Here is a 15,397-nt window from a genome sequence, read left to right as displayed (position 1 = left end):
TTTGCACTCAGATCGGGAGGCTAGAATGGGAGGGTGGGGGTAGGTGTGGCCATGGCAAGGGTGGAGGGACTGCAGCATTTCAGCTGAGGGGTACAGGTGTCTGGATCCCAGGCCATGGTAGGGGGCAGGCGAGCAAGCAAAACACATCTGACAGGTGAAAACCAAAGTCAAGGATGCAGCGAGGGGTAGAAGAACGTCTGTGAGATGAGGACAGGGAGGTTGCTCAGGATGATTCCAGGGGAGGCAGAATTGGCCCACTGTCCCCTTGTATCCTCTCTGACCTTCTTCTACAGTAACTGAATTTTTAGCTGGGCATGTGACCACACGGTGACTACTTTCCCAGACTCCCTTATAGACTGGTACAGCCATGTGGTCAAGTTCTGGCCAATGGGATGCAAGCAGAGGTGATGTGTGCAACTGCCAGGGCATGCCCTTAAATGTGGGAGCATACCCTTCTCCGTCCCCTTTCTTCTCACTGGCTAGAGAGTAGCTGTGAGGGCAGGAGCCGGGGGCACCATCTTGGGCCATGAGGTGGAAGTTTCCTGTTAAAGCAGAGCAAGAAGGGGGAGTTTGGATCCCTGATAAGAGAGAGATGAGTCTCTATCTCGTTAAGCTTCTGTTATTCTGGGTTTCTGTTACAGCTTCCAGACCTGAATGGTTGGTAATACTTGGTTTGTGCCCTTGACTAAAACAGGGGCTGTGGGGAGCTGGCCCAGCTGCTCCTTTACCCCGATGTTCCATTCTTTCCCACATGTTGTCTCTTCTCCTTCTATAAACAGCTCTTAGGTTGGTCAGATTCTTTATATTCCCTTGGCTTCTGTGTTCTTTCCTTGAGGTTATCATCCCCCCCTAGCCTGGTGCATTCAGAGGCTTCCCATTCTGGATTGACAGATACAAGCACACACAGTCGGGCATAAACACACTGCATGGCACACCTGTCTAGATCTGCGCAAGGTGTATGACTGTCAGTCACATTAGATGCTCTGGCTCCTATGTGGTCCCCATCACACGAAAGCACATGGCTTCAGAGCACACAAACCCTTTAGCACAGACCTGATCAAAGACACAGAAGCACGTATCAAGGTAGACATTTGTCAACAAACACATAGTTGTAGATTTACACATAAATCACAGCCAAAGACAAAAGCAGAGCAACTGACATGAAAACACAGCCACGGACAAATAGTTATTGAGGTCCCTGCCATTGTGAGGCAAAAAGTTGGGAGACACAGGAGGTCCCGGCCCCCAGAATTCCTTCCTGCACTCACCATGGAGGGCTCTCGGATGCACATGGAAGCATCTCTAAAATCAGCCATTCGCACCTTCTACCCTGTTCTCTTCTACACATGCTGTTTGCCATTCTGAGACTCAGAGCTGCCTGTTTCTTTTCTTAGGCACTTTAAACCCAAGAGCTGACACAGCTGTGCTGGTTGGTAAGCTTCTGGGATGCCGTGAGAGCTGGGGACGGGGACTGGCCACTGCAGGCTCCCACATTTAAGGGCAGGGGAGGCCACCAGCTGTAGGAATGGAGACTCGGGAGCCTGACCCCCTAGGTCCCCATGAGGACAAAAATATCACCCATCCACAGACCTGCAAACACCAATAAGCCCTTTACTACAAACAATGGAAAGTTTTGTTACTGATGACACAGTATGCTTTTTCATTACTTTAGAAACATTACACCTGTTGTCACCATGAACTGAAGCCTACATTTCCATGTCACAGAGCCAAATCACCAACCCCTCGTATTTGCATAGAACTTTAAGTCTTTTCAAAGTGCTTGCTGAGACATTCTCTCATCTAAACCTCAAGATTTCTTTTATTGTAAGTGAGATTCATATGTCGTACATATTTTACATATTTTCTGTTCCTTTGCCTTTCCCTCACAAACTAACAGAATCTTCACAGATGTTATGTACATCAGTGTTCTATGAATATAATCCACTGAGTTTTTCATTGTCTGATCATGGTCTGTTCCATTCTCTCTTTCTCTATGCTGTTTTTTGCCTGGCTGGGCTGCGTTATTTTGTTGTTGGTGGTGGTTGGATGGGTGGATTTGTTGTTGTTGTTTTAACCTGTTGTTTTCTGTCTTTACCTGAATAGAATTATTTGGTCTTCCCAGAAACCAAAGAGTCTTCATTTGCACTCATACATTGAGATGTTAAATGTTATTCTTTTATGCTTACTATAGTTTATGTAAGATCGGAAGTGCCTAGTATGGTGTTCTGTGTTTCCCTACACGTTTTCTCCTACGTATTCTCTCCACTAGCTAGGTGAATTGAGCAAGTCATATGGCCTCTCTGAACCTGATGTTCCTCATTAGTTAAGGACGGACAAGATTTACTTGAGAAGTTAACTGCAAATATGAGAGTGGACATATGTGCCCAGCACATTGCCCAGGGCACACGTGAGAAATTGTTATTATTAGAGTAGTCTGTGGTGGTGATTGTGGAAGCAGTCAAATGTGGTAGTCGTGATTAGAACATGCTCTTCAAGGCTGCATTACTGCTATCTAAGAGTGTCTCCTGCTGATGGACCCAAATTCAACTGTCTTGCCTTTTAACATTCAGGTTGTTTGCCATTTTTACCCTTAATAAATAATGTCTAGCTGAATACATTCCTGCATTCAGTTTTATTCTTCTTTTGAATTTAGTATTTGAATGTATTCCCAGGAGTGATATCGCCAAGTGAAGGGATATGTACTTTTGTAAGATTCCCGATAACTAAATATTGCCTGATTGCTTCCCACAAGAAGACCATCAGATTACACTCCCACCAAAATCTAAAGAAAAATTACAGAAGCTTTCTTAGCCTTAGTTGATCTGGTTTCCCGTTTGACTTTTCTTATATAGATTTTCCTTTAAAACTGTACATACAGACACACACATACATGCATGCATATACACACATACTTTTGTGGGGCATGGATCAGTGATGGTACTTAAATATCATTTGCCACCTGATTTTGGTAGGAGCCTGTTGTCCAAAGTTTGAGACGCTTACGTTTGGTGGTACATAACATAATTTCGGTTAGTAGGTAGCCATTGACTGAGATTGGTTTATATACTGAAAGTGATATTCCCCTTTCAATTCTCTTTCAGTCCTCTGATCAGATCAAGGGGAAAGTCTGAGCTTGGTGCTCACAACCCTTTAATGCCCCACTATACCTTTCTTATCTCCCTGTTAAAAATATCTTAGGGGCACCTGGGTGGCACAGTCCATTGAGTGTCAGATTCTTGGTTTCAACTCAGGTCCTGATATCACAGTGGTGAGATCAAGCCCCACATCAGGCTCTGCACTCAGCACGGAGTCTGCTTGAGACTCTCTGCCCCTCCCCCACCTCTCTCAAATAAATAAATAAATCTTTAAAAAAAATAAAAGAAAAGAGGACCTTATTTTTTCCCCTGAGTTTCTAGCTCAAATTGAATACCATCATTTGGTCTCCGGTATGTTTATTTTCATGTTTTCCTACTTTTTATGGAAAGCAATACAGGTACTTCGTTTAAATTATGATACAAAGTTTCCTTTTTTGCACACATTTATGTCATTGAATAGGTAAATTACTGACAGGGCAGAAATCTTGACAGTGCTGTTCTAATAATTGAAGTTTGGAACATATATACAGCATGGATAGTGCATTCCAACAGTTGACCTACTAATAATAACAAATAGTCCTCGAGAAAACATTGACTAGGAGTCCCCATATTGCCAGATATAGTTTGGACCTTTGTGATTGCCCCTTCATCCCTATTCATTTTTGAGCATAAGGACCTTGCAGTTGACCATGAGGAGAGTCACTTTTATATCCAGTGGGTTCTGTGGGTTAGTGATCAGGTGAGTAATCTCCTCACCTGGCAGATTAAGAACGGGAATATACAAGTACTGAAGGATGTATAAATCAAGACTGACACTGTGAATAGAATGATTCAGAAGATGGGATTAAAGAGCTTAATGATAGTCATTGTGAATCACAATGTCAGCTTTAGTATGATTCTAACAATGTACTTGCTAACGCTAATGAGGTTTGATAGAATAAAATTAACAATGTCCAAACAGCTGTATGCTTTCACAACAAAGGAACCATATCTCAGAGCAGACTGATACATTCTTTCCGTGAGGGATTTTTGTCAATTGATATTGTTTTTTTCTCTTTTAGGATATATTTAAATTTGCAAGAACTTCTCCTGTCCCAAGACAAAAGAGGTCCATTGTGGTATCTCCCATTTTAATTCCAGAGAATCAGAGACAACCTTTCCCAAGAGATGTTGGCAAGGTAAGTCAGACAAAAGACAAATGACATAACAAAGGCATATTTTTATTAAGAGGAGAGCATACACAAGGCAAGCTGACTTTGACTGTCTTGGTGGCCACCTGAAATCGGTCTCTATTCCTCTATGATAAGAAGCCATGATGGTTTTGCCAATAAAAGAATGACAAAAATCCATCAAACAACAAAAAAAGTATTTACAAAAAAACAATAATAACCCCTCTGGAGAGCTACATGGCAAATAACAATGCTAAAGTTATGTTTGTAAGATGTCATTTGTTAAGAAATAGACTCATTGCTTTTAAGATCACGTCCAGGCAACCAGTCAGATACTCTACTATACTATACTAGTATAGTAATGTGATGATACATGGCCTTTTTATTTAGATCCTAGTTTTCTTTTCCTTTTTTTATTTTTAAAGATTTGTTTATTTATTCAAGAGAGAGGGAGAGAGTCAGGGGGAGGGGCAGAGGGAGAGGGAGAGAGAGTCTTAAGCAGACTCCACCTGGAGCTCAGAGCCCAATGTGGAGCTTGATCTCATGACCCCAAGATCACAATCTGAGCCAAAACCAAGAGTCAGATGGCCCAAATGATTGCACCACCCAGGCACCCCTAGAACCTAGTTTTCAAAGGTGTAAGTCCAGGAGCACCACGGGGTCAGCTCTCTAAAAACTAAACCAGATCAAAAGAACTAAATCATCCTAACCAGACCCAGAAAACATTGTTGCATGAGTCAGGGCAATAACTTTTCCAGGAAGAAATATTTACTGTTAAGTGGGCAGAAATACTGATGTGCCTGGTCAACACATCCTCTTCCCCTAGAAAAGCCAACATGGAGAATCAAATTTAAACCAGTTGGTATTTTTTGGTCATCACAGAATTTGAACAGTGGTGGTTAGTTCAACAAATGACCTTAATGGCTAGTTCTATTGGACTATTTATTCATTCATTACATAAATAAGGAGCATCTGTTATATGGCAGACTCCAAGATTGGGCCTGGATCACTATTGGTATGAACAGCACAGAAGCCCCAATTGTGATAGACCTTGTATGGTAGTGGGGAGACAGATATTTTGATGAGTAAATAAACAAGAAAATTGCAAAGGATAAGAAATTCTGTGAAGAGCAGAAGCAGCTCTTCAGAAAGAGAGTAAATGGCCAGACCAGGGAGCAGATGGACAGAAGTGTTCACACAAGTGGCTGGGAATGCTGGTTGGAGACCCTGGTGTTTGATTGGAGACTGGAAAGATGAGAAAGAGACATCCATGGGAAGATCTGGGGAGGCTGCATTCTTAGCAGAGGGCACTGCATATGCAAAGGTCTGCAGGTGGGAAAGAGTGAGGCATAGTTGGGGAGGAAAATGTCTGAATGACTGCAATGAGGCAAGCAAGGAAGAGAGTGTTAAGAGCTGAAGTCAGAGAAGCTGGCCTGTCGTAGGGCCTCCAGAGACCATGGTGAGTGGGAATTTCATTGTGTACACATCAAGGAACCACTGGAAGTTCACCCCGTATGTGTGCTGAAAGACCCCCAGGCAGCCTCATAGGGAATGATTTGTGGGAGCAGAGTGGTCAGGAGAAGTGGACACAGAAAGATCTGCCAAGAGGGGTGTTTTAGGGTGACCTGGACCTGAAGTGAGGGTAACTTGCACTATTAGAAATCTATTCCTGTTGGAAATTAAAGGCATTAATAATCCAAAGTCCTAGTAATCACCATATTTGTGATTTTAAACTATCACTGTGCCAAAGACACCTTTCTTTAAGCAAAATCTTGCCAGGAGTCCAGGACATGATGCAGAAGGAACCAGAGCTGTTCCAAGCGGACAGCAGTGGAGTTGATGAGCCCTGCCTTTGGACAGCCCTAACACTGTGATGGCCCTTGTATAGGTGTCCCTGAAGCCACGGGTGGCATTCACCAAGGGCCAGATTCCTCAAGTCTGCAAGGCTCTGCCCCCACACAGTTTCAGAGACCAAGTTGCATCTTGCTCTTTAGACCTTTATGTAAGCCTGGTGTTCTCAACCCTCATTGTACATCAGAGTTGCCTAGGGCAGTTAAAATACAGTTGCCAGGCTCCACCTTCCAAGATCAATTCAGTTGGTCAAGGAGTGAGAACAAAGCAAACAAAGCATCAGTATTTTTTTTTTTTTTTAATCCCATATGATTCTGATGGGCAACCAGGGTTGAAAACCACTGGCCTAAACCAGTCCTACTTTAAGAGGAGCTATGGACCAGCAGCATCAGCACCACCTGGTTGTGAATAGGTTTTGCTGTATGTCTTTTTATGCCTTTGAAAGAACTTTTTTCCTCTTTGTGCCTGCTTGGTTTTATTCATTCATCTTATCCTTTCCTTTATATCCTATGCCTTACCTTCATCAACTCCACTAATAGCTAACAAGTGATGCTCTGCTGAACTGTGAGAGAGTATATGGGTGTCTTCAGAGAGTGCTGGGGAGGTGGGGAGAAAGGATACATATCCCACCCACCCACCCAAACTCTCTGAGTCAGGCAGCTCTAATTTTATAAATATCACATGTCAGACTTTAGTGTAGGATGCCATTTGAAGTAGAGAGACTCTGTGTTTATGAAAGCATAAAGATACTTGTCTCACTTTGGTTTCCCCCAGAAGCTGACCCTGAGACAAGAATTCTAAGGCAAGTAGTTTATTTAGGAGATGAAGAGAATACTCGTAAGGGAGTGAGGAAGTGAGACAGGGAAAGAAAGCAGCCAGTTGAGAGGCCTGTTTATCAAGGCAACTATGGCTGTATGTTGGTGACTGCATTGTAATCCCAAGGGGAAATGCTAGGAAATGGTATAAAGCACACTCTGCAGGGGAGGGAGCTGGGGTATTTATACCCCAACCCATCCGTCTTTGGTTGAGGGTCTTTCCCAAAGGTGTAAACTCTCCAGCACATCCAGCCTTCTCTGTGCTCTGGCTCCAGCACAAGGGCCTTCTGAGGCCGGGGGGAGACAGCTGGAAGTCTGCTGGTGTGCCCTGAAAAGGTGAGATCCAAGGGAGGGGACAGGGCACTGATGGATTCTGTTCCATCACTGAACTTAATATAAATACTTATGCTTTACAGGCCAGGTTTTCCTTGTCTCATCTTCTGCTCCCATTTCATTTTCTGAACTAACTTTCTTGTCTCATCCCTTTGAAGCTGACTGTACTTGCTTCTTTCCATTAATAAATACTCGCAGCATCCCAGGCAGGAAAATCTCTGAAATTCATGCCAATTCACATCAATAAGCACATATTCAGCATCTGCTATTTATAAGGCACTGCGTGAGGGGCTGGAGAGTTAATGACAAAAGGCAATAGACGGGGTCCTTAATCTCACAGGATTACAGAAGAGTAGAAAAAATCATCACAAATGCATTATTTGTCCAATACTATAAAGTATAAGCATCTTTCATCTCTTATGTTGAATTCTCATAATAGCAACCCCATGAGGATCATCTTCCAAAGTGCCACCTGAGAGTAATGAGACTCAGAGGGATAGTCACCTGTCTGGAGTCACAGTCAGTTAGTAGCAGAGATGAGCTCCATGCCAGCTCTTTGAGATTTCACAGTCTCTGCTCTTAACTAGTATGCTCAGTGCTACTAAGTACAATTTGAGAATTTTCTTTCATGGAATGAAATGTCTTTGCTAACAATTACTCTCTTTAAAACAGCATTAAAATTAAATTTAATTGTTTGAAGTGCACACATACACACACAAAATAGGATGGATAGAGGGCTGGGTGAATGGATAGATATATGATAAAACAAGTATAGTAAAATGTTAATGGTAGAATCTAGGTGGTGGGCATAAGGTTGATCACTGAACACTTGTTTCAACTTTTCCTCCATTTGTAAATTTCATGATACAATGTTGGAAAAAAATTAAGCTTAACCAAATACAAAATTATCACAAAACACACAGGAATTGGCATGTCAGCACAAAAATATTTTTTGTTTGTTTATCTTGAACTTCAAGAGGATGGGTGGAGACTTAAGTATCTATTTCTTTATTTTCTTTTTCTTTTTTTGCCATATTTTATCACAATCTGAATCCCTTTAAAGAAAGGAGACTCATATACTACAGGGTCAAGGCATCAAAGGGTGCTGCAGCTAATCCACTCTCGGGGTGGGGGGTGTTCTCAGTTGAGGCTGTGCTATGTAGAATTGTATATTGACAGAAAGGCCATGCAGGGCAGCTCTAGGGATCAGACAGAGTTTTGGCTGATGCATAATTTGTCTTCCAAATAATTAATTAGTTGGTAAGTGGCTAAATTACTGGAATTAGGGGACTGCTTTTCCATCATCTCTCTCAATGTTTCTGAAAAATGGGCTAAAGACCCAATTGTGAACACATTCCCTCAAACCTGTGATTTCCTTCTTGTTTCTGAATTCTAGATGGCAGCGAGGATCTGGGGGCTTGTGCCCTAAAGAGAAATGTGTAGTTCCCAACATGTGATTTTTCCCTCCCCCTTCAAAGTATGACTATTTCAAAATTTGGGCCATAAATAATTTCTTAGTTTTACCAACTTTCACTGATAAATATTTGATTGCATCTTTAGAGATTTTTGAGTTCTTGGGCCTGCTTGATTGAGAGCAGGGGACTTTAAATCTGTGAGGCAGCAAGGAGGTCTTTGGGAGACGTATTTTATTCTGTTTTATATTAAGTTTGAAAGACAAGTCATTTATGAAATGCTTATTAGAGATTCTACTTTCATCATAAACCCTTTTCATCAAAACCAATGAAAGTACATTTTACTGAAAATCCTTTTTTTATATCCCCTATAAATTGGTAGAATGGGCCTTTAGAAGGACATCTTTAACCCAGGATGGAAGAAATATGTAATTGAACCATGTGCTTTTCGTAAAGGGAATCAACGTAGATCATTAGACCAAATCATGAAAACCACTCAATCAGGACTCTGCTTTGATTGTGTCATGAATACATGAGGATAATTTATGGCAGTTCCTAAATACTCCTCAGACTTCTAAGCATATGGTTTATTAGGGATCTTCCTACATCCAGGTGTTCTGTACCTCCCCATTTATGCCCACCCATGCAAACAGGTGCCAAGGAATCTGGTGTCTCAGAATTGAATCTGCTTTATTCCATTTAATAGTCATACGTATCACTTTTTGAGAACCCAGGGGTGCCAAGCTGTGTCCTCAGAAGCTGGGCCAGAAATCTGAAACTTGATCCCTAGTACTGCTCCATCTTACCCTCCCACCGAAACATAGACTCAGCCTCATCCTATTGCCTGACTCATTCTGTGTAATTGCCATCAGCCCTCCACCCCTTTTAAAATCCACTGCCTCACATTTTTATTCAAGTCTGACTACATGCCTCTTCTCAGAAATTTACAGCTATTTAACTTCTCCTTTTAAAAACAACTAGCCATTTTACCCAATAACTACAACTTAGCCCTGGCTAGTGTATACAAGAGAAATCTGAATGTAAGAGATCCAAGATGTCCGGAACTCAATACTCAAAAATTCTTGTTGAGATGAATAACAGGGTTTATTTCTGCATTCAGCAACCCCACTGGTACATACGCCTTTCCTAATTCTATGACTTTGAACTCTTTCCTCTACCTGGGACACACCCCCTTCATCCTCCCTCCTCAGGGGGTACATGTATTTACATTCAAGGATTCACTGTCTAGTGGAACATTTACATCCTCGCAGAAAGTTCTGTGCACACTGCCCAATGTAGTAGCCACTAACTACATGTGGCCATGGAGGACTTGACGTGTGGCTCGTGCAATTGAGGAACTGGATTTTTAAATTTTATCTAATTTTAACTAATGTTGGTTTAAACCTATAAACTACTGTTTGATCCAGTTATTGGAACAACTTGCCATGTGAAATTTACCTTTTCCACTTAAATTTTAATCTAAGTACAGGTCAAATACTTTTCATGAAAATATAGTATCTACATTGATATGTAAATGTAATATAAACATAGGATTTCAAAAATGTAGTATACACAAAGAATGGAAAATATCTCACTAATAATCCTTCTATTCGTGCATGTTGAAATAAAAACATTTTGGATATATTGGTATGATTAAAGTTAATCTCATATTTTTTTTGCTTCATTTATTATGTGGCTACCAGAAAATTTTAAATTATTTGCATGGCTCACATTGTATTTCTGTTGGTCAGTGCTGAGCTAAAGCCTTTTTTTGATACAGTCTCCTCGGAATTTTTGTGTGATCTCCTCTTTGCTTGCATGTAACACATTTGGAACAGCAATATAGTTTCTTTTGTATTTTTCTTGTTTTTCCATTAACTATAATTCCTCAAGTATAGTAATACAAGCACACTGCCTAACGCCCAGTGGGGACTCAAATATTCTTTGACTTGAGTTCTGGTTAAGCCTATGGCTAGTTGGATAAGGCATTCACTGGTTAAAGTGATCACAGCCTAGTTTGTGGTTAGAATGGAATTAATAGACCATTATATGATCAGTCTGGATATTTCTAGCAAAACTTAATTTTCCACAATGGCAGTGAGGCTACCAGATAAATTGGTTGGCAGTCAACCACTATGTCAGGTCAAATAAGTATCCTTAGCAGATTGTGGTAGATTTGATGTTGATGGATTATGTGTGGGGTGTGTGTGAGGAGGGGAGAGAGAGAGGGAGGGAGAGAGGAGAGAGTGCCTGTATTTCCATATTTGCTCATACATACAATATTTCAAACCCCCTTAAATAAAAAACCTCAAACTTTATTCACAACTGAACAGACTTAATTTTAAGTTATTTCGACTAAGTCTAATAAAAGCATATATTCACCATTAGCAAATGTTGCCCTCTTTCTGCAAAATTTAATTAATGATAAAACATAATTGAGTTGTTTTGGTTGTTTGCCAAATACATATTATGCAAAAATGCCCTCCGTGATATACATCCAGCAAATAAAAGCATCTGAGCCTATGGAGGAAGCAATATTTTTAGCCCTGAGTTTATCACCCTTTCAGTTCTCAATCTGAAAGATTCCCAGGGCTTTATTGTTATGTACCTTTCTCCTCGGACTGAATTTATATTTAATTATTTGTGAACATTAAAGGATCTGGCATTTCAGCGTGAATTAGCACCCTGGAGACAGGAGAGTTGAGGAATTTTCTAATTCAACTAGAATCTTGAACATCTAATGAGTGTCAGGATCTAAGCCAAACACGGCTACCCCTGTTGTCCTGTTTAGTTCTTATGACAACCCCACAAAATATTATACCCACTTCTCAGATGGGGAAACTGAAATCAGAGAGATTAAGCAACTTGCCCAAGGTTACTCAGTTAAAAGAGTGGCAATGTTAGTATCAAAACCTAGGAGTCTTTTTTTTTTTAATTTTTTATTGTTATGTTAATCCCCATACATCACATCATTAGTTTTTGATGCGGTGTCCCATGATTCATTGTTTGCGTATAACACCCAGTGCTCCATGCAGATTGTGCCCTCCTCAATACCCATCACCAGGCTAACCCATCCCCCCGCCCCCCTCCCCTCTAGAACCCTCAGTTTGTTTTTCAGAGTCCATCCTCTCTCCTGGTTCTTTTCCCCCTCTGATTTCCCCCTCTTCATTCTTCCCCTCCCGCTACCTTCTTCTTCTTTTTTTTTTTCTTAACATATATTGCATTATTTGTTTCAGAGGTACAGATCTGAGATTCAACAGTCTTACACAATTCACAGCGCTCACCATAGCACATACCCTCCCCAGTGTCTATCGCCCAGCCACCCCATCCCTCCCACCCCCACCACTCCAGCAACCCTCAAAACCTAGGAGTCTTGAGTGCCAGCCACTGATCTCGGCACCATAACATGCATGAATGTTGAGTCCCCATGGGTCTCTGCTGTTTGGATAGCATGCTCGCATGAATTGTCATTTGACTCTCACACATACTCTCAAGAGACCAGTATTATATCCCCATTGTACCACTGAGGAACTGAGGCTAGAGCATCATGCAAGACGGGTATAAACTGATTTGTCATGTAAGCGGAGCTCCTGCATTACCACCTGCCATGAACCAGGGGTCTGGATGGATTTCAAAACAGCACATGGCACAGGGTAAGGAATAGGCTTTATTGGAGAAAGAGAACACATAGAAGCCAGGGGTCAGCCAAAGATGAGAATCATAGCACCCCATGGAGAGCTATGCCAGGGTCTGGGCAGAGAGCTGAATATCGTCTAGGTTTGCCAGAAGATGCCCTCGGCTGCTGTGGTTCCCCCTTCTTAGGCCAGCTTGACTACAATCTTATCAGTGGACAGAAATCAAATTCTTGGGATGTCTGGCAGCCCGAGCACAGATATCCAGACTTACAGAAGTTTCGAAGATTCCAGACGCTCAAAGCCAGATGCCTTGGACAGTGATATGCTGGTTAACAGGCTCTTGAGGGGAAGCCCCAATTAGTAATGCTTGCCACTTTCTTTGGTGGAAGTATTCCCACAGTGACCAATTTCAAGCTACCAACTTGCAAACTTCTTGAATATTTAACAATTGACTTTCACAAAGAAGTAGGAGCTAGCCCTGGCTGACCATGACCTATGGAATGGGATGCCAGTGGGTCAGGGAATGTACTGGCCCCATGGGGAGCCATGCTTGAGTGGAACCTCCAGCTTGGAGAAGTGACTTACCCATCTACCTGTGGTTTTTTGGTCCAAGGTGAGCACCAGGGGTCATTTGGGATAATTCTGCTCCTTGCATCACATTAAGTGCCTTGTCTCAGGCCTCATAACCAGTGCTAAGGAGAAGCAGACCTTGATCCTGTGCTCTTCCAGCTCTGCCACACCTCTCCTCCTTTGCACAAAAATCCCGAGTCTGTCTCCGGAGGCTGACAAATTCTGTGACAATTGCCCCAATTCTACCTGGAAAATGAGGAGGGGAGAGAGAAAATTCTCTGACGCGCGGAGCAATGCAGTGAACTTCACAAACAGCTATTTGATGTGCATGTTTGCACACTGAGTCCAAGCTGGGGCTCGTGTCTTAGTTTAAAAAATAGACCACGTGTTGACAAGCAGAAAACTACTTTCTTCACCAGGGAAGGAGAGCCACTGTCTGGCTCCAGAGGCCACAATTTTTGTTTTTGTTGGTATGTCTCCTGACAATCCTGTTCAAAAGAGCCACAAGGAACAAAAGTGAAAGCAGAAAAGGCTACCTTTGGTGTAATTAAGAGCTATCACCGCTTGTTTTTCCCAGCGACGAGGCCACATCTGACTCAGTCAACATGGGCTGTGAAGGAGCAGGGCCCAAGGCACTGAGGGGAATGGATTGGCCCTTCTGTGGTCAGACCTCCAGTCCCAGGTTTGAAGAGGATTGAGGCAGAGCTGGATGGAGACAGAAACAGGCCCATACACAGGTTTCTGAAGAGGGGGAGGGATGAATGAAGAACTCGCCTTTATTTCCGTTTTTAGCTTAGAACTAGCCTTGGCTCCTGGATGGAGTGATAGGGAAGAGACTTCAGTATAGTGCTCTGTAAGCAGGAATGGGGAAGCTCTTGGACACAAACACCCTTTGTTGCAAATTTAAATGGTCCTGTCTGTGGGTGTTTCACATTGGGTGTTTTGGATCAGGAAGTGAAGAACAGCCCCAGCTTAGGCCTTTTGGGTAGGCAAATGTTCTTCCTAGGTGGAAAAATTGGGTCTCGTTCATTCATTCATTCATTCATTTAGAAATATTTATTGAGCAACTACTATGGGCCAGGCACTGCACTGACTGTTGCCCATGGATTCTTCCTCAAAGAACATGCAACTAGGGAAGACACAGACCCGTAAACAGGCAGATTAGACCGTGATCAGGAGCTGTGAGAGTGTGGAGGCCTGAGAAGACAGAGAACGTAATTCCCGAATGGCTGCATACCGGTAGGCAAGGTGAAGTTGGGATGGAAAGAATTCTCCAGGTAGTGGGAAGAGCGTGATCCAATGTCTAGAGCCAAGAGAGAGCACTGTGTATCTGAAAAGCCAAGAATAATTGAATGTGGCTGCCATGCAAGGAGGACCTGTCCCAAATAAAATTAGAGAAAGAATCAGGAACTAAGATGAAGAACTATAAACACGACTCCAGGGAGTTCACCCTTTATTCTGCAGGTATACACATTGAGGAATGACATGACCAGATTTGTATTTTAGGAAGATCAGTCTGGTTGCAGGGGGTCACATCTGGAGGCTGAGAAAACCAGAAGCAGGGAAACCCGGATGGAGGCTGTGAGAACAGCCCAGGTGGACAGTGCAGGGCTCCTGGGTCTGGAAGTGGCACAGGAGAGAAGACACTGAGTCAAGAGCTGGGCAGCCTTGGGGAGTGAGTGTTTGATAGGGAGGGAGGGAGGTAGAGGAAGACCCCTCTTAGCTAAGAACATCGTGCCTCTGTAGCATGCTGACCAAGTCACTCGGATGGAGGGTTTAGCTGTGGGTCAGTGGACCTTTCATGAAACTAAGGGGCCTGTTTTATCCTCCTCTCTTAAGTTCACTCTTTCCTGAGGCCCTTCTGTGAAGCAAGAAGGAAGTGCTCCCAGAGGAGACAGATCTACCTGCATGTTATACAGAGGTGCACAGACAGGCTGGATCCAGAGCCAGTCTTCTGGGGAGTAGATTCATTTTGCACCAAGGAGGCTTGTGGGATACCAGACTTTCAGATGCCCCTTTGCCATGTGTTCCCAGGTGTAAACACAAATCCTGCCTAATCTGTGCCTACTGATTTTAGTTCAGGCATTCCTGGCTGTGGATTTGAAATCTTTTTTTTTTTTTTTCTGCCAGCTCAGAAATACATAACAGCTGTGTTCACTGTTGGCCTTCTAGCCTTGAATTCATTCTAAATACATTTCTTCTTAGTAATTTCTTCTTTGAATGCTGATGTTTGGCTATGCATTAGTATACACAATTCATAGGCTCTGTGTTGCTCAATTTTTAGTTCATTTATTTGACAACTTGAAATTCCCCACAAGTGGTGCTTTTATTTTGTTATTTGCATCTGGAAATCATTCCTAACATGCCAGGGAATAAATCTGGCTTTTCTTTCTTTTTTTCATAATTTTTTTTCTTATTATAAAAATAATAGATGTTCATTATAAAAAAAACTTTAAAGAAAAATATATATTTAACAGTAACACTATAAAATATCTCCCAAGCTCCAGCCCCCCACTC

At 42.3% G+C, this 15,397-nt stretch overlaps 1 protein-coding gene across 5 annotated transcripts in view; it reads left to right on the top strand.

Moving 5' to 3' along the window:
* The window catches only part of CDH13 (cadherin 13), a 1,446,671-nt gene that overhangs the window by 853,384 nt on the left and 577,890 nt on the right, over positions 1 to 15,397 (top strand). For all 5 annotated transcript variants that reach the window (XM_064580856.1, XM_064580854.1, XM_064580855.1 and 2 more), the window contains one exon: positions 4,157 to 4,273. In XM_064580856.1, the coding sequence (XP_064436926.1) occupies positions 4,157 to 4,273 (117 nt within the window). The remainder of the gene's footprint in view (positions 1 to 4,156; positions 4,274 to 15,397) is intronic.

Source organism: Mirounga angustirostris, unplaced genomic scaffold (assembly GCF_029215605.1).
Source record: "Mirounga angustirostris isolate CCGP_5_RB_7025 unplaced genomic scaffold, mMirAng1.0.hap1 SCAF_16, whole genome shotgun sequence".
NCBI classification, from domain to species: Eukaryota; Metazoa; Chordata; class Mammalia; order Carnivora; family Phocidae; genus Mirounga; species Mirounga angustirostris.
The sequence above is the reverse complement of the archived record's forward strand: the minus strand, read 5'-3'. Positions and strand labels throughout refer to the sequence as shown.